Source organism: Mustela lutreola, chromosome 12, assembly GCF_030435805.1.
Source record: "Mustela lutreola isolate mMusLut2 chromosome 12, mMusLut2.pri, whole genome shotgun sequence".
Lineage (NCBI taxonomy): Eukaryota > Metazoa > Chordata > Mammalia > Carnivora > Mustelidae > Mustela > Mustela lutreola.
In genome coordinates, this window is record NC_081301.1 from 32673379 (window position 1) to 32694271 (window position 20893).

Consider the following 20893-nt stretch of genomic DNA (forward strand, 5'->3'; position numbering starts at 1 on the left):
GGCAGAAGGATAAATAGAAGTGAGCAGGGCAAAGGGTATTGGGGGAAAAGAGGTCCCAAGCAGAAAAAACTGCCTATTCTTGGTCTGGAAACAAGTAAAAGGTAGAGCATAGACAGGGCAGGGATCAAAGGTATTAAGAGCCAAGGATAGGAACTGAGAATTTTTTTCCAACTTTATTGAGATACGATTGACAAAAGTTGTATATACTTGGATTGTACATGATTTTTAAGGATGTACAATGTGATGATTTAATATATGTATACCTTGTGAAATGATTACCATCAAGTTAATTAACACATTATCTCACATAGTGTGTGGTGAGAACACTTGAGATCTACACGCAGAAAATTTCAAGTATTACTAGAGTCACCAGGCTGTACCTTAGATCCCCCAAACTTGGGCATCTCACAACTAAAAGTCTGTACTCTTTTCCCCCACCTCCAAAGCCTCCCAGTTGAACTCCACGCTGTTGCTAGGAGTACAACTGTTTTAATTTTATTTTGGGTTTTTTTTGTTGTTGTTGTTGGTTTTTTGTTTGTTTGTTTTTGATTCCACATCTATGTGAAACTAAACAGTGTTTGTTTTTCCTCCGTCTGGCTTATTTCACTAAGCATAAAGTCTGCAAACTCACCCAGGTGGCAAATGTCAGGATTTCCTTTTTTGGGGTCTGAGCAACGTTTCACCGTATATACACACAGCATTCATTCACGGACGGACACTGGTGGCTTCCACGCCTTGGCTGTTGTGAATAACGCTGCAAGGCACCCCGGAATGCAGGTGGCTCTCCCAGATACTGACTTCATAATCGGTAATCTTCCTGTATGTACCCAGAAGGGAGATGGCTTGATCATGGGGTAGGTCCATTTTTCACTTTTTTGAGGAAACTCCATGGTGCTGTACAGGTTGGCTGTACTAATTTACATTTGGTGGAGGCTGAGACAGCCTGGGGCGATCAGAGTTTCTAGGATTCTGACAGCTGGGGGAACGGTGATTTCTCCCGGGGAAAGGGCAAAGAGAATCAAGGCAAAGTGGATCCGGCTGCGGCCACCTCCCAGGCGCTAGGCCAGGCCCGAGCCCTCCAGGCCGCGGAAGGGGCCGGCGCAGGTCCGGCTAGAGCGCGGCCCATGGGGCCGCAGGGCGCCGATGTTGCCGCTACCCGGGCCGGGCGTGCGCAGCCGTCCTTCCTGCGGGAGCGGGGCCTGCCCGGAGCCAACCCCGCCCCACCGCCCCGCTTTCGATTCTCCGCGGGAGCCCCTCCCCCGCACCGCGCCGCCGGGACCTGAGGGCTGAATGGCCGGCGCAGGTGCGCGGAGCGAGACACCTGGGGGGCCGGGAACACCTGGGGGGCCGGGGCCGCCGGAGCGCGAGGACGCAAGCGGCTGGCGCTGCCCGGAGCATGGCGACCGCGTGGCCGAGCTCTACTGTCGCCGCTGCCGCCGTTGCGTGTGCGCGCTCTGCCCGGTGCTGGGCGCGCACCGCGGCCACCCGGTCGGCCTGGCGCTGGAAGAGGCGGTGCACGTGCAGGTGGGGACCGGGGCGGCGCGCGGGGGGTGCAACGGGCGGGGAGGCGCGCGCAGGGTTGGCGGCCGGTTCCTGGTTAGGCCTGGAGCCGCAGGGAGGCCCACCTGTTGTTGCCAACGATCAGTTAAGCTTCAGAAGAGGTGGGTTTGGGAGTGAGAACTTGGGCGCCCTGGCTGATAACGCAGATGTCCTTGACCTCGTCCACCACGCGGGTCCACCACACTGCCCTTGGGCTGGAAGAAGGTCTGCGGGTGAACACGGATGAAAAGCCCTACAGAAACCTCTGGTTTCCTCTCCTGAAGTTCACAGTCAGGGCCTGAGGACTGCTTGACTGACTGCTGTAGGAGCGGCCGCCAGCCACCCACTCCTGCCCTTCCCCCTCCACCCTTCCTCGCCATAGCACTTCCCTTCCACGCATTTAACAGCCTGGTGGGGAGCTGTGACAGCCATTTTATTGATATGAAAAGGAAAACTGGAAGCTGAGGCTGCCTTTGACCCCAGGATTCCATAGCTGTATTGTCCCCACTGGCTTCTCATCTTGGAGCCCTCACCTGTGCATAATCCTAATAGTGGTCAGGGGCTCTCAACTCTTATTCTGGCCTTGAGGACAACTTGTTCTGTGGCTCTGGTCAAATCTGTCTGCCCCACCTGGGATAGGCAGGCCCTCCTCTCTCTGACAGATGTAGATTCTACCACTTCCTCCTCCGGGAAGTCTTCTGTGATTAATGACCTTTCTGTTCACATTGCGACAGCCTTGGAGCTGGATGAAAATGGGCCCTGTGGGAGCTGGTCCAGTTGGTGGATTCCTCGGTTTAAGGCCCGCCTCTTCCTCCAAGGTCTTCCTTTTCTTATCTGTATAATGGTTGTAAGAGTAATAGCTCCTCAGAGGCTGTTTCCAGAGTTCATATGGCTGCTTTCCAGAGATAAGGCTTTGGTGTCTCATAGGTGGGTCCACCCACCTACCTACCTCCTGCCTCCGTACCCATTTTGTGTTCACATACCTACCCACTCACCTGTTTATCCATCATCCTTCCATCCACTCATCAGACATCCATTCAGCACATACTTTGTGCCATGAGCTAAGGAATAAATCAATTCTTCCTGGATCTGGAGATGTTCCCTGGCTGGTGGGATGAGAACAGATAGTGACAATATAGTGTGATAAGTATTGTAATTGGAAAGCTGGAGGGAAGACAGTGTGAAGTAGGAAGAGAGAGCCCAGGAAGACTTCCTGGAGGAGTGCCACTGGAACTGTCCTTGAAGACTGAGTAGAATTTTACCAGGTAGCTTTGACAGGAGAAGCATCCTGGGATTGGAAGGTCCAGACACCAAGAGGCTGGGCTCTCTTGGGGTGTTGGAGAGCCTTTGGTCTTGAAAGCTTAGAAATCACAGTGGGGTAAGGATGTGCTCCTGGAGTTTGCGGCTGTGGCTTATACCTGGGCTCCCATTGTGTCCCCACCCTCACCCACCACCTAGAATACAACCACACACAGCAGTAAATGCTTGTTGGATGTGACAATGACAGCTAACAACCCTGTTGAGTACTTAGTCCCTGCCAAGCACCGCACCAGATATTCTGTATACTTCTTATTCTCTATGGTGACGCTATGGGGTTAGCTCCAGATTTATGCTGAGAAAACAGGCTTAGAGAGGTGAGGTCATTCGCTCAGTTCCCATGAAAGGGACTCAGACCTAGGAAGTCCTGTGTGACTCAGGCTGGTGCTCTTCATAGCTTGCTGGGTGGCCCCCGCTCTCCACTTGAAGCTGGCAGCCCTTGGTCACTGTGTTCGATTCAGCAAACACTTCTGGGTCACTCCCTGGTCCCTGGGGGGGGTAGCCAGGAACAGAGCAGACCTGCCCTCAGGAAGCTGTTGGTTGGCTGGGCAGCCAGACCTGGGCCCAGCAGCTGAGTATAAGGCCAGCCTGAAGAAAGTCCAAATAGAGGTGAGGTCAAATTTGTGGGGAAGAGGGTCACAGAGCCCACCCGTGGAAAAATGGCAGTCGCAAAACAGAGACATATGGAAGGGAGCCGTTTTAGGTGGGAGGGAGATGGGACCATGAACCCCCACAGGCCTCACATGTGCAGGTCTTCTGAAGCCCAGTCCAGGCCAAAGGCCCACATTTCTGGAATGTATGTTCCACGCGGACAGGCCCTGTGACAGGGCCTGGCATGTAGTTGGTGGTTCGGTTAATAGTGACTCTATAAGTGAACACTCTTCCGCTGTCCCCAAACTGTTTGCCTTAAGGCCCTGTTTGAGAAAACTGGGTCATAAGTAGGATTGTTCTAGAAAAAAGGGAGGGGAACATCAAGGTTTGAAGAATATCTGACATAGGCTTCCGAGGATCAGAGGGACCCTTGTTCCAGCTCATCCTCCAATTTGCCCCGTGACTCTGGGCCCACTCATCTCACCAGTGAGTATCAGGTACCTCAACTGGAGCAAAATTCAGGGGTGGGAGATGCCCCTCGGGGTAGCTTGTTACCTTAAAAGTCACAGAATTAAGAATTAATTTTTCCTGACTCCTTCACATACAGAAACTCATCCAAGAATGTTTAAAGCAACTGGAAACCAAGAAGCAGCAGAATGTTGGCAACATAACCCACATAGAAGACACTGCCGAGAAGCTCAAGGCAAGTGGACATTTCTTCTTTATTCTAGTTGAGATATGCGCACTTCCCCTCGGATGCAAGGCTCTCCTCGGTGTGGAGCCAAGGGTATATAAAAACCTCTAAGGGTTTTTAGATCCGGTTTGGTGGCCCTTGGGACTTCCAGAACTTGGGGGGCTCTTTTGAAGAAAAAGGACACAAAATCAGGTGCAAGGCCATGAGGGACCGGGCTAGTGAGGAGCTTGAAGCTTGTGGTGTTGTGTTGTGTTGTGTTGTGTTGTGTTGTACCCAAAGCTTCTGTGTTGTTAGCTTGGTGAAGATCTGCCTCTGTCCAGTGCCCTAGTCTTGCCCCATAGCGCCTCACAAAATGGAGGAACAGCCTTTCCTGCCACCTGCCGCCTCTGCCAAGGCCATTCTCTTAGAGGGACTAGTCGTCCATCCCCTGCACCCCAGGTCACCTTAAACAAAGCAAAATGCAGTGTAAAGAACGTGCAAATAACTCTTTGGGTGCTAACTACTTTGTTGAAAGAAATTAAATAGGGTATAAATATATTCCAAAAGTAAGTACTTTCTTTAGGCTCCTCTTTTCACAAAATTGTTTATTTATTTATTATTATTATTTTTTAATAATTTTTAAAAAATTTTTTTAATTTTTTTTTGAAGATTTTGTTTATTTGACAGAGAGCACAAGTAGGCAGAGAGGCAGGCAGAGATGGGGGGGAGGCGAAGCAGGCTCCCTGCAGAAGTAGAGAGCCCGATGCGGAACTCGATCCCAGGACCCTGGAATCATGACCTGAGCCAAAGGCAGAGGCCTTAACCGACTGAGCCACCCAGGCACCCCAGAATTGTTTATTTAAATGGATTCTTTTTGGGCTTGAAATGAGAAGTTGGGACTGATACGATTGTGAGCTGCCATTTTACTCTAAAGAAGTTGTGCTGGGTTTTTTGGTCCTTTTATGTGAATTGAGCTGGTCCCTTACCCTCTCGGCCTCGGCTGCCCCCACCTCGAAATGGGGGCTGGGGTGGGGTGCCCTCCAAGGGCCTCTCCCCCTGACGGCTCTGTGAACCCTGGACTGACCCCCACAGTCAGAGCAGAGAGACTGGCACCCAGGACGTCCCGAGGCCAGGCCCACAGCAGAGGGGAGATGCCGAGGCCCAGGCTAGGCGAGGTAACAGAATTGGTCCTCTATTGGCCCAGCATGCTTTGTCTGTGGCTGCGTACCCCAGCATGCTGGGGACAGTTGCATTAATGCACCTGGAGCCCCAGCTGCATTAGTAACGGTGCCCGTCATGTCTCCAAGAGCATTTCTCTGGGGCTCAGGTAAATACATCCATTGGAAAAGATTCAGGAAGGGATGGGGGAGGTGTTTTGGGCCACTCAGCCAGAAGGGCAGAATCGGGATACAGAGTCACTGTCTGCGGGATCTATGAGCAGAGATTCTTTCCTTGGGGGCCCCCAAGGAAAGAATTAGGACCCGTGTGCAGAGTCAAGTGGGTCACATTTCAGCCTCGTCTAAGGGGTGGAGTTTTCTTTCTTTGAACCTTTTCCCCAGCTTTTAAACTTCTATTTTGAAATAAGTACAGATTCACAGGATGTTGCAAAGGTAGTGCAAAGAAGCCTTGCGTACCTTTCTCCTAGCTTGCCCCAAGGGTTAGAGCTTACCTAGTGCCGTGTCAAAACCAGAGTTGACAGTGTGTGTGTATAAAGTCCTACGTCAGTTTCTCATACGGGTAGATTCGGGAATGCAGAAGGATTCCGCCGCCACCAAGACCTACCTCGGGCAACACCATTAGAGTCACCCCTCCCACTCTCCCTCCAACAGTCTGACCCCAGGCAATCACACATCCGTTCTCTATCTCTGTCATTACGGCATTTAAGAATGTCATAAAACTGGAATTATACGGTGTACGACCTTTGAGATTTTTTTCACTCAACATAATGCCTTCAGGATCCCTCCAGGTTGTTTTGTGTATCAATAGTTCATTCCTTTGAATTGCTGAATAATATCCCAGCCATCTGGTAGTCCAGGTCAGCCAGTTTTTTTGTTTTTTGTTTTTTGTTTTTAATTTGAAGTTTCCATCTACGTTAGGATAGTTTCGTTGTTTCCATTTTGCGGCTATTAAAAATAAAGCCACTTTGAGCAATCGTGTACAGGTTTTTGGGTGGACGTAGTTTCCATTTCTCTGCAATAAATGCCCAGCGCTGGTTCTGGGTTCTATGGGGCTTGTATGTTTAGCTTCTCAAGAAACTGCCAGAACATTTTGCAGGGTGGCTGTGTCATTCGACCTTCCCACCAGCCGTGTATGAGACATCCAGTCTCCCCTCCTCCTTGCCTACCGGCAGGACTTGCCGGAGTCCTGTTCTAGCCTTTCTGGTAGCTGTACCCTTTGGACCCTGTGTTTGCATTTCCCCAGCAGCTATGATCCCGAACGGCTTTCCATGTGTTTAATGGCAGCTTGTCTGTCCTCTGTGTTGTTGTTGTTTGTGTTTTTTGTTTTTTACCACTTCAGGATTGGTTTGTCTGTTTTCCTGCTGCTGAGTTTGGAGATGTCTCTCTGAGCTAGACGGGAGTCCCTTGTCAGGTCTGTGGTTTACAAATATTTTCTCCCAGTATGGGCTTGACATATCATTGCCTTCGCAGGGGCTTTAGCAGAGTGAGAGTTTTTTAATTTTGAAGAAGGCCAGTTTATCCTTTTTTTTTTTTTTAATGGATTGTGCCCTCGGTTTCATGACTGAGAGCGCTTGGCCTAGCCCTACATCCCAAAGATTCCCGCCTTTTCTTTGGTCTAAGTGTTTGACAATTTTATGTTGTACATTGAAGTCTGTGATTCTTGTTGAGTTCCTTTTTCGTATAAGGTGGGAGATATAGCTCAATTCTTTTTTTCTCTTTTCTTATGGATGTCCAGTTGCTCTGGCACCATTTGGGGACAGACTGTGTGTTCTCCATTGAATTCCTCGAATTTTGTCGAAAATCAGTTGGCCCTGGGAGCCGTTGGGAGCTGAGCACCAGACACCCCCACAAGAAGGGTGCCTGCCTCCAGGTCTCCCAGCCCCCACCTGATCGCCTCCCTCACTGTGTTACCAGCCTGGCTCCTGGGGGCATTTGTGTTTCCATCCCTGGTCAAGAAACAGATATTTAAAAATTCAGCCATGCTTAACTCTTTATCAGATATGTCATTTGCAAATATCTTCTCCCATTCGGGAGGTTGCCTTTTGGTTTTGTTAATTGTTTCCTTTGCTGTGCAAAAGTTTTTACTTTGATATAGTCCCAACAGATTATTTTTGCTTTTGTTTCCTTCACTTTATGAGGCATATCTAGAAAAATGTTGCTATAGCTTATGTAAGAGAAATTACTGATGTGCTCTCCTCTAGGATTTTTATGGTATCAGGTCTTTAACATTTAGGTATTTTTTTTTTTAAAGATTTTATTTATTTATTTATTTAACAGACAGAGATCACAAGTAGGCAGAGAGGCAGGTAGAAAGAGAGAGAGGAGGAAGCAGGCTATCCGTGGAGCAGACAGCCCGATGCGGGGCTCGATCCCAGGACCCTGGGATCATGACCCGAGCCGAAGGCAGAGGCTTTAACCCACTGAGCCACCCAGGCGCCCCAGGTATTTTTTTTTTTAAGGTCTTGTTTATTTATTTGACAGAGCAAGAGGGAACACAAGCAAGAGGAGTGGGAGAGGGAGAAGCTGAACTCCAGCCCAGCAGGGAGCCCAGTACGGGGCTTGATCCCAAGACCCTGGGACCATGACCTGAGCAGAATTCAGGCAGATGCTTAACAATGGAGCCACCTGGGTGCCCCCCTTTAGGTCTTTAATCCATTTAAAATTTATTTTTGTGTATAATGTAACAAAGTGGTCCAATTTCATTTTGTCACAAAGCTGTCCAATTTTCCCAACACCAGTTGTTCAAGAGACTATATTTTTCCCATTTCATATTCTTGCCTCCTTTGTCATAGATTAATTAACCATATAGTTGAGGGTCTATTTCTGGGCTCTCTGTTTGGTTCCACTGACCTACATGTCTATTTTTGTGCCAGTACCATACTGTTTTCATCACTATAGGTTTATAGATTATTTTGAAATCTGGGATTTGGGTACCTCTAGTTTTATTCCTTTTCCAAAATTGCTTTGGCTCTTTGGGGCCTTTTGTGGTTCCATACAAACACATAAAGAACTTTTACAACTCAACCATCCCCCCAAAATACCCCCAAAAATCCAATTAAAAGTGGGTAGAAGACAGGGGTGCCTTGGTGGCACTGTTGCTTAAGTATCTGGCTCTTGGTTTCCCCTCAGGTCATGATCTCAGGGTCATGAGACCAACCCCTGCCTCAGGCTCTGCACTGAGCAGGGAGTCTGCTTGAAGATTCTCTTCTTCTGTTCCTCCCCTATGGTCCTGTATGCACGTGCTCACTTGCCCGCTCTCTTTCTCTCCCCCTCCAAATAAATAAAATCTTTTTTTTAAAAGATTTTATTTATTTATTTGGCAGACAGAGATCACAAGGAGGCAGAGAGGCAGGTGGGGGAGGGGGAAGCAGGCTCCACGCTGAGCAGAGAGCCCGATATGGGGCTTGATCCCAGGACCCTGAATCATGACCTGAGCCGAAGGCCCATGTGCTTTGGGGCAGATAGGTCAGGGACAGCCACTGAGCCACCCAGGTGCCCCCTCAATGTTTGCTTTTTTAAGATTTATTTGAGAGAGAGAGAGCATGATTGGGATGAGAGGCACAGGGAGAAGCAGACTCCCCACTGAGCAGGGAGCCCTATGTGGGGCTCAATCCTAGGACCCTAAGATCATGACCTGAGCCAAACCAGATGCTCAACTGACTGAGCCACCCAGGCACCCCCGAATTTTTCAGTTTTGAGGGTCCATGAGCTTGGACTTGAATTCTTCTCAGTACAGTCCTGTCATTTGGTTTATTTGTTTTGCTGGTGACTCTTTTTGCCCATGACCCTTGATGGATGACAAGATTCCTTGCCCCTGGGGTGCCTGGGTGACTCAGTTAAGCGTCAGCCTTCAGTGAATGAGCCCCACATAGGGCTCCCTGCTCAGCGGCGAGTTTGTTTCTTCCTCTCCCTCTGCTGCTCTCCCTGCTTGTGCTCTCCCCGCCCCCTCTATCTAATGAATAAATAAAATCTTAAAAAAAAAAAAAAAAGATCCCTTGCTCCTTTCCCAGGCCAGTGAATGGAGTTTTTCCTGTTCCTAGTTCATGGATGAAGCAGGCTCCTGGGTTGGTGCAGGTGGCAGGTGCCCAGAGACCCCTACACAAGGCTGCGGGGCTCCCAGTGTGGTGCGGTTATCATACGGGTCACTTGCTCAGCTTCCGCAATGGAGTTCCCTCTTTGTTTGGGGCAGCTAAGGATTTCTGCTTTTTGTCGTTTGTGGGTTTGCTTTTTGTTTTTGAGCTGAGTCATATGATTTAAAAATTGGCTCACGTGTATATCCCCATTTCTGTGTGTTTGAACTAGGGAGGGAGGTCTCCCATGTCATCTTCTTCCCCCGTTATTGACCAAAAATCTGTGTCCCTTTATATATGGGCGTCTTGTTTTGGCTTGAGGTCCTAACTAACACTACCCTGGGTCAGTGTCAGAGACGGTGTGTTCCAGTACATGGCTCTACCACAATTAAGCCATTTTTGTAATGTGGAACATTTTGATCATTTCCAGTTTTTCACTAGCATAAAAGAACACCGCAGCGAACGTTTCTTACTTGTTCCGTCTGGACACATTCCCAGAAGTGACTCCTCCAGCTCATGGACACACACGTGTAGGACTCTCCTGTGTTCCACTAAACTTGTGGCCCATGTGCTTTGGGGCAGATAGGTCAGGGACAGCCACACTGCCCTGTGCTTGCGTAGGGAGAGGCACTGCTGGGAAAGGGCTGTCTGCCTGGAAATTAATCCATAAAACACTTTTGTGAGCAAACGAAAGTCAATAAAGTTCACATGTGCTCCAAAGTCCACTGCTCAGAAACCAGGGAACAGCCAACCACTTCCTTCCAGAGAACCATCAAGAAGGCCTTGGTCCTTAATCCTCAACCAACACCCATGGAATGATTTTCTCTGACATCCTTGTTGAGAGGCTGTTTCCTTCCCCTGCACAGCAGCTCAGAGGCCCAGGTGGATGGGAAACTCACCATTTGCCTGCTACCCTAACCTGGACAAGGGTCAGGTGTCAGAGTGGCATAGTGATTTTGCTCTTCTTTTGGAATCTTCCCAGTTTTCCCCAGGAAGCTTTTGATACTTTTATGAGAGTGTGTGTGTGTGTGTGGTGGGGGGTTATATAAATATGTATACTATAAAAATAAATATACACGTAAGTTTGGTTACTGTCTGTCGAATCCAGACCTGGGTAGGGAGTTAGGGTGTGCACAGGCTGGCAGAGCTGAAGTGGCCCTCGGCGCTGGGGGCACCCAGGAAGACAGAAGCCACTTTGAGGGTTTTGGACAGTGGTGATGAGTGCAGGGAACAGTGACACAGCATGGGGGTGGCAGAGAAGCCAGCCAGGGGTGGCGAGGCAGGAGCATGGGCAGGAGACACAGGGAGGATGTGGGAGGAGGGAGAGCAGGAGGCCGGGGCCACTGTGGTCGGAGCTGGAACCAGAGCAGACCTGTCCTTCGGGAGCTGGAGGGTAGAGGGGACGCCCTGGCTGCTCCCTCTCCTTCATTTCTCTCTAGTTCCTCCTCCCACTGACCAGACCCAGCCTGAAGGAGGCTCTTGGAAATGCACAGGCAGGAGTCAGCCCCTCTCCCTACCATGCAGGGCTGGGGGAAGGAGAGGAAATGGGCCTACACTGGCACCCTAGGGAGGGAAATAAACAGCCTCCACTCCTGCCTTTCCCTGTGACCCACCAGAGCTGTAGGGACTGAACCGCAGCTTGGGGACCAGTTATGGGACAGAAAGCAGCCTCTGCCAGGGTGGGAATGGGAAGATGAGGACTCAGCCAGGCCATGCTCCTGCTGACGGGCGATGCCACCAGTCTCCACCACCGCCTCTGGATAAGGCCACCCCTCTGCCTCCCTCCGCAGGCCACGGCCACCTGCCTGAGTCACCAGTGACAGCATAGCTAACAGGGAGAGGGCAGGGGTGGGGAGCAGTGGGAGGCCCCGGAGCGGCACCCGTGGAAGCACTGTCCAGAGTCGTGCTGAGATATCAGCCACACAGCTCTCTCCATTCTCCTCACAGGCCCCTTACCCTCCACAGGACCCAGATAGGCCTGCAGGGCCCTGGGCCGACACGAGTCACACAGCAGCCAGCACTCTGGGTATGAAATCCCCCACTCTCCCATGCCGGACTTCACCGCTGCCTAAGTTCCTTTTGTCCCCAGTCCCTCAGCTTTTCAGCTAGACTCTTCAGGGCCTCACCCGGCCCAGCCCACTCCAGTGTGGGGTCCCGTTTCGCTTTGAATCAATGTGGCCCAAACAACCAGACGGCATACTTCCTTGTTTCATCGCCAGAATCTCTTCCCTCCCTCCCATTCTCTCTCTCTCTCTCTCTTGCTCTCTTTCTCATGCTTTTAAACTGTTTGCACGATCAGCCTCATCTCCTTACACCTTAAGTTTTCTTGTGGATGTTTCCAAACGGTTGTTCCTGGACGGAGAGGTACAGCGATGGGTTGTGTCATTAAGCTTGTTCTGTCCATGCTTCTTCACAAAGTGGAGCTGTGGAAACTGCTTGGTCAGGAGAGTATTTGCTCTCTTGGTTTCTAGAAAGGTGCTCCATTTACATACGTTGCCTCCAGAGTGTGTCTTTCAATCTAGAGTTGGGCACCCATTTTCTTGGCTTCATTGGGTCGTTCAGGAGAGACATAATTTGTGTCCGTGTTCCCTGACCCGTAGAAATCATGTTGTCAGTGTAGACTAATTCCCAGGCCGGCCCAAAGCCAACTTAACCTATATTGCGTGTGGCTGGGAACAGCTAGCCTCAGAACCTAACCACAGCCCAGAGCGCTGTATAGGAAACTGACTCGGGGAACTCACTCCACAGATCATGCCAAAGTTCGTGTTCCTGCCCCACTAAAAAGAGAACATGACATTATGGGGAGCCTGTACAAGTGCCAGGAGCTGTTCTGTTGTGTGGACTGATGTTTGGGCTGGAGAAAGAGGCTGACCTGTGTTTTGCTTTTATTTATTTATTTATTTTAAAAATAAACATGTAATGTATTTTTATCCCCAGGGGGACAGGTCTGTGAATCGCCAGGTTTACACATTTCACAGCACTCACCATAGCACATACCCTCCCCAATGTCCATATCCCCACCACCCTGCTTTTATTTTTTTTTAATGATTTTGTTTTATTTTTTAATCGTACTAGTAGTACATGAGCACATGTTCATTTTTTTTTAATGTTCACAATAGTATGTTAGAATCTAGTATAGAACTTTAGCAACTACAAAATGGGAGTATCTCTTCACCATCCCCCTAAGCCCGTAATTTTTCCCAAACATGACTAGAGCATTTATTTTATTTTATTTTTTCAGTGTTCCAAGATTCATTGTTTAAGCACCACACCCAGTGCTCCATGCAATATGTGTCCTCCACAATACCCACCACCAGGCTCACCTAACCCCCCATCCCCCCTCCAAAACCCTCAGTTTGTGTCTCAGAGTCCAGTCTCTCATGCTTCATCCCTCCCTCCGAATTCCCCCAATTCACTTTTCCTTTCCTTCTCCTAATGTCCTCCATGTTATTCCTCATGCTCCACAAGTAAGTGAAACCATATGATAATTGACTATCTCTGCTTGACTTACTTCACTCAGCATAATCTCCTCCAGTCCCGTCCATGTTGATACCAAAGTTGGGTATTCATCCTTGCTGATGGAGGCATAATATTGCATTGTATATATGAACCACATCTTCTTCATCCATTCGTCTGCTGAAGGGCATCTTGGCTCTTTCCACAGTTTGGCGACTGTGGCCATTGTTGCTATGAACATTGGGATACAGATGGCCCTTCTTTTCACTACATCTGTATCTTTGGGGTAAATACACAGTAGTACAATTGCAGTGTTATAGGGTAGCTCTATTTTTAATTTCTTAAGGAATCTCCATACTGTTTTCCAAAGTGGCTGCACCAACTTGCATTCCCACCAACAGTGTAAGAGGGTTCCCCTTTCTCCACATCCTCTCCAACACTTGTTTTCTGTCCTGTTAATTTTGGCCATTCTAACTGGTGTAAGGTGGTATCTCAATGTGGTTTTGATTTGAATCTCCCTGATGGCTAGTGACGATAAACATTTTTTCACGTGTCTGTTAGCCATTTGTATGTCTTCTTAGGAGATGTGTCTGTTCATGTCTTCTGCCCATTTTTCAAGTGATTATCTTTTTTTGAGTGTTGAGTTTGAGTTCTTTATAGATCTTTGATATCAGCCCTTTGTAGTGTCATTTGTGAATATCTTCTCCCATTCCGTGGGTTCCCTCTTTGTTTTGTTGACTATTTCATTTGCTGTGCAGAAGCTTTTTATCTTGATCAAGTCCCAAAAGAAGTCCCATTTTCACTTTTGTTTCCTTTGCCTTTGGAGACATGTCTTTTTTTTTTTTTTTTTAAGATTTTATTTATTTGACAGAGAGAGAGGGATCACAAGTAGGCAGAGAGAGAGGAGGCAGCAGGCTCCCCGCTGAGCAGAGAGCCCGATGCAGGGCTCGATCCCAGGACCCTGAGATCATGACCTGAGCTGAAGGCAGAGGCTTAACCCACTAAGCCACCCAGGCACCCCTGGAGACATATCTTGAAAGTTGCTATGGCTGATGTCAAAGAGGTTACTGCCTATGTTTTCCTCTAGGATTTTGATAGATTCCTGCCCCACATTGAGGTCTTTTATCCATTTCGAGTTTATCTTTGTGTATGCTGTAAGAGAATGGTCGAGTTTCATTCTTCTACACATAGCTGTCCAATTTTGCCAGCACCATTTATTGAAGAGACTGTCTTTTTTCCACTGGATATTTTTTCCTGCTTTGTCAAAGATTATTTGACCATAGAGTTGTGGGTCCATTTCTGGGCTCTGTACTCTGTTCCACTGGTCTATGTGTCTGTTTTAGTGCCAGTACCATGTTGTCTTGGTGACCACAGCTTTGTAGTAAAGCTTGAAGTCAGGCAACATGATGCCCCCAGTTTTTTCTTTTTCAACGTTTCCTTAGCAATTCAGGGTCTTTTCTGGTTCCATACAAATCCTAGGATTGTTTGTAGAACTAACAAACATTTAAATGCACCTGCATGGGTGCCTGGGTTGTGCCTCGGTTAAGCGTCCTCCTTTGGCTCAGGTCATTCTCCTAGGATGGAGTACTGTATCAGGCTCCCTGCTCAGTGGGGAGCCTGCTTCTCTCTGCCCCTCCCCCTGCTTGTATGTTCTCTCTAATAAATAAATAAAATCTTTAAAAAATTTAAAAATGCACTTGCAAACATACAGAAGCATAGACAGCCTCCCCCCACCCCTGCTATCCAAAAGCAGTGTTCTCTGAAACCTTCTGTAGGTAGAAAGGGCATAAAGGAAAGAGCATCCCTGGTTTTTTCAAAGTTTGAGTTAAGCCACTTCACTTTAAGGAAAGTCTTGGGTTAATAGCCATTTTCTAACTGGAGGACACCTGAAGACGATTTTCGCTTTTTGGACAAAAACCCTTACCATGCTAATAAAGGTTTTTCTTAAAAGCAAAGAGGACCAAAGCAGACATTCAGAAAGTGGGCAAACCTGTATCCATATATAATTTTTGTTTAGTTATCTTTTACAGAAATAGGATCATCCTATATTTGTTATTCTATAACTTGCTCTTTTTCATGTGGTGTCTTGGAGAGTTTTCCATGCCCAGGCACCTGGATCCACTGGTGTGTGTGTGTGTGTGTGTGTGTGTGTGTGGCAAAATGTACGTAACATAAGTTAACCATTTTGCCCATTTTTTGGTGTACACTTCAGTGGGACGAACTGAATTTACAGTTATAACCACTGTTTTTGCATTTATACTCAAAAACACTGTATTACACTCACAACCACTGTATAACTGTACATTACAGTTATAACCACTGTAAACTGCATTTACACTCATAACCACTGTTTCCAAAAATTTTCCACTACTTCAGATATAAACTCCGTAACTACTAAGCAATGACCTCCCCTCCTGCCAGGCCCTGGCAGACTCTCATCTACTTCCTGTCCCTGTGAACTGGCCTATTGTGGGTTATTTTATAATAGGAAATCATCCAGTATTTGTCCTTTTACGTCTGGCTTATTTCACTCCACATGACCTAACGGTTCACCCACAGTGTAGCATGTATAAGAACTCTGCCTTCTTTTTAATCACTGCCTGTTCTTTCATTGTATGAAAGCCACATAATATATATAGTAAACATATATATATACTTCCCATATCAAAAATCTTGCCCACCTTCACCACCAACAGTGGTGAGTGTCTTGGTACACAGATGTTTGTGCACGTGTGAAAACGTTTTCAGAGATCAATGCTTGCAAGGGGAATTGCTGCATCAAAGGATGGTTGCAGTCAAAATTTTGATATCATATTGTCCCCTAAGAATGCTGACCCAATGTGGCTAAGTGTACTCCACCCCATTCCAGGCTCTGCTATTATCAGTCAGTTAAAATTCCTCCAGGCTGATGGCCATCAAGTATTTTCACTGCCCACTTCCTGGACTGCCTGAGAGGCCGGATATCCCTTTGTCCAGCTACGGGCACTTATAAGCATTTAGTCCATTTTAAATTGAGTGATTTTTTTTTTTTCTCCATGTGATGGATGATAAACCCATGTAGCTTGTTGGAGCCATTGTCTACAGAACCTTCCCTCTTAAGAGTTCCATTTTTTTTATACAATCAGACCTGCTGTGGCTACCTTGTAGCTCTCTGAGTTTTAGGCTCCTCTTACAGAGGTTTCAAATTTTTAGAAATAAAGTTGTTTTGTATTTCATTGTGACAGTTTTTTTTTTTTTTTTTTAATGTATAGTGCCTTAATCTCTGTGGAATTTCTTTTCTGTTTACCTTTATTGTAGAAAACCTCAAGCATACCCATATATTTAGAAGCAAATCCCAGAATGCAGTTTTAACGGTAAAAGTTTAGCGTGTTGTTTCCACAAGATGCTTTTTTTTACATGCCCAGCCATGTTGTCATCATCACACCTGTGAAAATTCATAACAGTTCCCTTTTATCCTTCAACATCCAACCAGTGGTCACATTTTCAACTGCGTTGTAAATGTCATGTTTTCTTTGAATTAGAAGTGAAATAAAGTTTTCAAAATGCATTTGGTTGGCGTGTATCTCAAGTTGATGGTTACTGTGTTTCTCCGTTCTCCTTACGTCTTCTAAATTGGATTTATAAGTTAAATTTAGAGTGATCAGACACAAAGTCTCATTTTTTGACTACACTACTTCCTAGGTGGGCTTCTGTTTGCATTTATTTTTATATATGGTATGAGGATCTAATGAATTTTTTTTGCAAATACATGGTTAATTGCATGTTGTACCAACACTATTAATGGAATAGTTCACTCTTTCTTCCCTGTAATTTGAAATGTGACCATTACCTCTCTCTCCCTCTCTCTCTCTCACACACACACATACACAGAGTTCATTTCTGAATTCTTTTGTGCTCTTGATCTTTGTCTTTGTCTGAGTCATGTGGTTTTAAATCCTGTAGCTTTACAGTTTGTTTTCATATTTAATAAGACAGGTCATCCTTCATTGATCCTTTTAAAGCAATTTGTGGCTTTTCTTGGGCTTATTCTTTGCCACCATAATTTGCCATTTGTCTAATCCACATGCTAAGGCTGGGATTGCAATGAATTTTTAGACTATAATGAATCTTTCTAGCCAGGAATGTGGTCTTTTCTTCCACACATTCAGGTCTTTTTTTTTTTTTTTTATGTCTTTTAGTACAATTTTATGCTTTATGTAGTTCATTACAGTTTTTGCTAGTTTATTTTATGTATCTTGCTATTTTCCCCACTACCCTTATTTCTGCATGCATTTTCCAGTTGTTTATAGGTGGTGGTACTTGGGAAAGCTGGAGTTTTTATGAGCTGGTCTTAGGCTTGCCCGGGGACATTGCTGAACTCACTTTTTAGAGGTTATAATCATTTTATGTTGATTATTCCAGATTTCCTGGTTGGCAGTGATATCATTTGCAACTGGTTTCTTTTCAGGCTCATGCAGAGTCAAGTAAAACCTGGCTGACGGGAAAATTCACTGAACTGAGACTGCTACTTGACGAAGAGGAAGCGCTGGCCAAGAAATTTATCGATAAAAACACGCAGCTCACCCTCCAGGCATACAGGGAGCATATCGAATCTTGCAAAGAGCAAATAGATGGCATGCACAGCCTCTCCACCAGGGTCTGGAGGATCAGCCAGGAGCCCGACCCCATACAGCTGCTGCAGGTAATGCTGGGCCCCTGCCCCCTCCTCCCCTGCACTTCGCCTTGGTTACTGGGGCATCGAACACAGAGTTTACACTGAGTGAATACACAAAGAATTGCCTGGCCAGCCTGCAGGCTTTCTTGCCCCCACACAAGTGGTAAGGAAATAGGCATTGTTAGGAAGGGCAGATCCTTCTTGGACTAATGACATCATATTTACAGCCACTGTTTTGGGGGCCGGGGCCCTCTGTGTTCCAAGCACTTTCTGTATCTTAGTTCTGATACTTCCTAAAACGCAGCAAAGTGGCTATTCTCACCCCATTGTATGAATGAGCAGTTGAGGCCCAGGGAGGGTGAAGTGACTCGCCCAAGGTCACACAGCTGAGAGGCAGCAGAGCTGTGATCAGAAGCCAGGTCGGCCTGAGTCCAGAGCACAGCCACCTGGCCCTCTGCCTGCTAAGTCTCACTCGAGACCCCCTCCTGGAAAGGCAGGTGTCCTTCCGTCTACTGAGCAGGCCCCAAGAGGTGACTCAGCTTGCTCAAAGGGCAGAGAAGGATGGTACTCCTTGGCCACTGGGATCTGTTGGAGGCTATCACCTTACACGGAGGGAGAGTCTAGGAAATAGCCCCCGAGATGTGTTGCTCTATTAGTGAACATATGTTGTTAAGTGTGGTGCTCCTGTTCCCAAGGAACCACAGGAGAAACCCCCCTCCGGTGTCAGTACCGCTGTGCAGCCCCATGCTCTGGGACTGCTTTCCTGCTCACATGGCCCTTCCCTGGTTCCTTCTTTGCCCTGGCTTCTGGAACTCTCGGAGCTACACAGGTTTCACATGGCTCGGCAGACACCTGGCAGCATATGCTTTGTTCCTCTGCTCACTCTGGCTTCCAGCTTACTTCCCTACCCTGATGTTTTCTTCGCTTAAGTTTTCTCACTGTAAAGGAAACGCCTGCCCTGTTAGATAACCTTTGTTAGGTGCTTTACAGATTTGTGGGACGAGATAACGGTGTCACTGAGTCTAATCACACATTAGGCTTTGGCTGGAAAATAAGGCTGACAAACAAATCGGTCAGTAGCTAACCAGTTAAGCCAGTGCCCGACAAATATTTCTAAGCTTGTGCATGTACGTGGCCTTGGTCAACTCAGCCTAACAAAAAATAATTCTAGGTGAGTCGCTTTCTTAGGCACCCTGGATATTATAAAGAGGGGCAAGCTGCACAGAGGTGTAGATTTGTTTCTTTAAAAGCGACGGTACTTGGGAGGGCTATCTGATACAAAGGGACTCTTCCTTTTGGAGGAAGATGGAGAATATTTTTCTTGCATCATAGAGTTTCATGGCTTGATCATCTTTTTTCTTTATTCTCTGGTGTTGGAACTACTGATTTTCATCATTTACCATTCCTCCCTCTGCTTGCTCACTCTCGTATATATACGGATCTGTACGATACTGAGTAACCTGTTTGCGCCAGGCCCCTGCTTGACATTAGGAGCTTGAGGGTGGGGAGGCATGCTCAGAAATAGCTATTTACAGTGCAGCCCCAGCAAGCTGGCAGAAGTATGTCTAAGAAGTGTCCAGTTCTGCATAGGGACTAAGGGAAGGCTTCTAAGGGGAGGTGACCGTGGAGCTGGGTATGGGAGCATGAGGGGCTCACCAGGGAGATACAGAGGGACAGAGGACATCCCAGGCAGAAAGGAATCATGTGCAATGAGGGTCCAGCAGGCTGTGGAGGGCCGCTAGGGTTTAGCCTGGCTGGAGGCAGGGTGGGGGTATGAAGGGAGGGAGTGGCCTTGGGAGCTGCCACTGGGTCTGGAAGCCAGGCCTAGTTAGCAGAGGGCTGTATGTACCTGGCCGTGGTTTAAATTGTCCTGTAAAGATTTTGGAGCCAGGGGAGCATTCTGAATTGGGAAGTGACCTGCTCAGTTTAATGTTTTTGAAAAGTCACTCTGGGGGTACCTGGGTGACTCAGTGGGTTAAAGCCTCTGCCTTTGGCTCGGGTCATGATCCCAGGGTGCTGGGATTGAGCCCTGCATTGGGCTCTCTGCTCAGCAGGGAGCCTGCTTCCTCCTCTCTATCTGCCTCTCTGCCTACTTGTGATCTCTGTCTTTCAGATAAATAAATAATCTTAAAAAAAAAAAAGTCACTCTGGTGACAGGGTGGAGGGTGGACGTTGGAGGCCAAGACTAGTTGACAAGCATCAGGAGGAAGGGACAGGCAGGTCTGAGACCTGTGACAGGACTGGTGCGTGGAAGTAAGGGGAATCCAAGATGATGCCCAGCTATGGCTTGAAATACAGATGGCTAGGGAGCTGTTCCCCAAGCTGGCAAAGGTGAGAAGCAGGTGTGCTTGATTTCCTTATTCTATCATAAATATTTACAGAGAACCTACTGTATGTCGGGCCCTTTGTTACATACTAGAGCTGGGGATACCAGGATGGTCCAGGGAGCTTCTACCTTGCAAAGCCACACTTAACCCAGGAAGGCTATTTAAAGAGTGAGGCCTGGAGTTCATCATTGTTTGGTGGGGAAGGTAACAGTGGGGGACTAGTCAGAAAACAGGACAGGTCCCCACGGTGGGGGGGGGGCACTCCCCCTCAGTCGGCATTCCAGCTGAACTTCCAGGGTCTTTGGCTTCTCATGCCCAAGGGACTCTTTCCCCTGGAAAACTGGCCCATCATTCCTTTGGTGCACCTGGATGTCAGGCAGAGCCCGGTGGCAATGTATGGAAAGCTTCAGGGCGCCCTGCAAGGTGGTGAGCAACTTGGTGGCAGGTGCAGCCAGCCAGTCTCCTTCCTTCCTCCGTCCCTAAGGCCGTGCACAGAGTAGAGCTCCAGGAACATGGAAGTGAGGGAGAAATCAACTCTGGTCCTGGGGCAGAAGTCGGGGGCACAGCCTGGGCTGCTCCCAGATGCCGGGGCAAGGGGGGGCCTGCCCCTTCCAGGCTGGGTTTGTCTGAGGGCGCAGCAGTGGCAGCTGAGACAGCACCAACACTGACGCCCTGCACACCCCCGCAGGAGTACCGGGCCGCCGAGCAGGAGATGCAGCAGCAGACGAGCCTGGGAGAAGTGTGCTACCCCACACCCCTCTCCTTCGAGCCCATCAAGAGCTTCTTCCAGGGCTTTGTGGACGCCATGCAGAGCTTGTTACAGACGCCACTGGACACTCGCCTTAAAGAGAGTAAGTTGCTGAGTGACCAACCTTGTGTCCTCAGCTCCCCTGCTACCCTTTAACGCAGAGACGAATGTGAAGACCTGAATCCCGTCTCTTCCACCCAAAGGCCAGTGGCTGGGCGGTGGAGGACTCCTGGGCCTAGGCCCGACCCATCCTTCAGACTTCACCTCCTTCCTCTTCGGAGACGGCATCCTGCCTTCCTAGCCATCCTGCTCCACTTCTGTCCCCAAGTCACTCCCAGGA

At 48.0% G+C, this 20893-nt stretch overlaps 1 protein-coding gene across 2 annotated transcripts in view; it reads left to right on the plus strand.

The window, feature by feature from the left end:
* The first annotated feature begins 198 nt into the window (after positions 1–198).
* Positions 199–20893, plus strand: part of TRIM14 (tripartite motif containing 14) — a 28142-nt gene continuing 7447 nt past the window's right edge. The window contains exons 1-4 of one of the 2 annotated variants that reach the window (XM_059142101.1): positions 199–854; positions 4055–4150; positions 17272–17505; positions 20494–20656. In XM_059142101.1, coding sequence (XP_058998084.1) covers positions 822–854; positions 4055–4150; positions 17272–17505; positions 20494–20656 — 526 coding nt within the window. In that variant the 5' untranslated portion in view covers positions 199–821. Of the gene's footprint in view, positions 855–916; positions 1525–4054; positions 4151–17271; positions 17506–20493; positions 20657–20893 lie in introns of those variants that run through there. The other variant, XM_059142100.1, reaches the window with a different exon arrangement.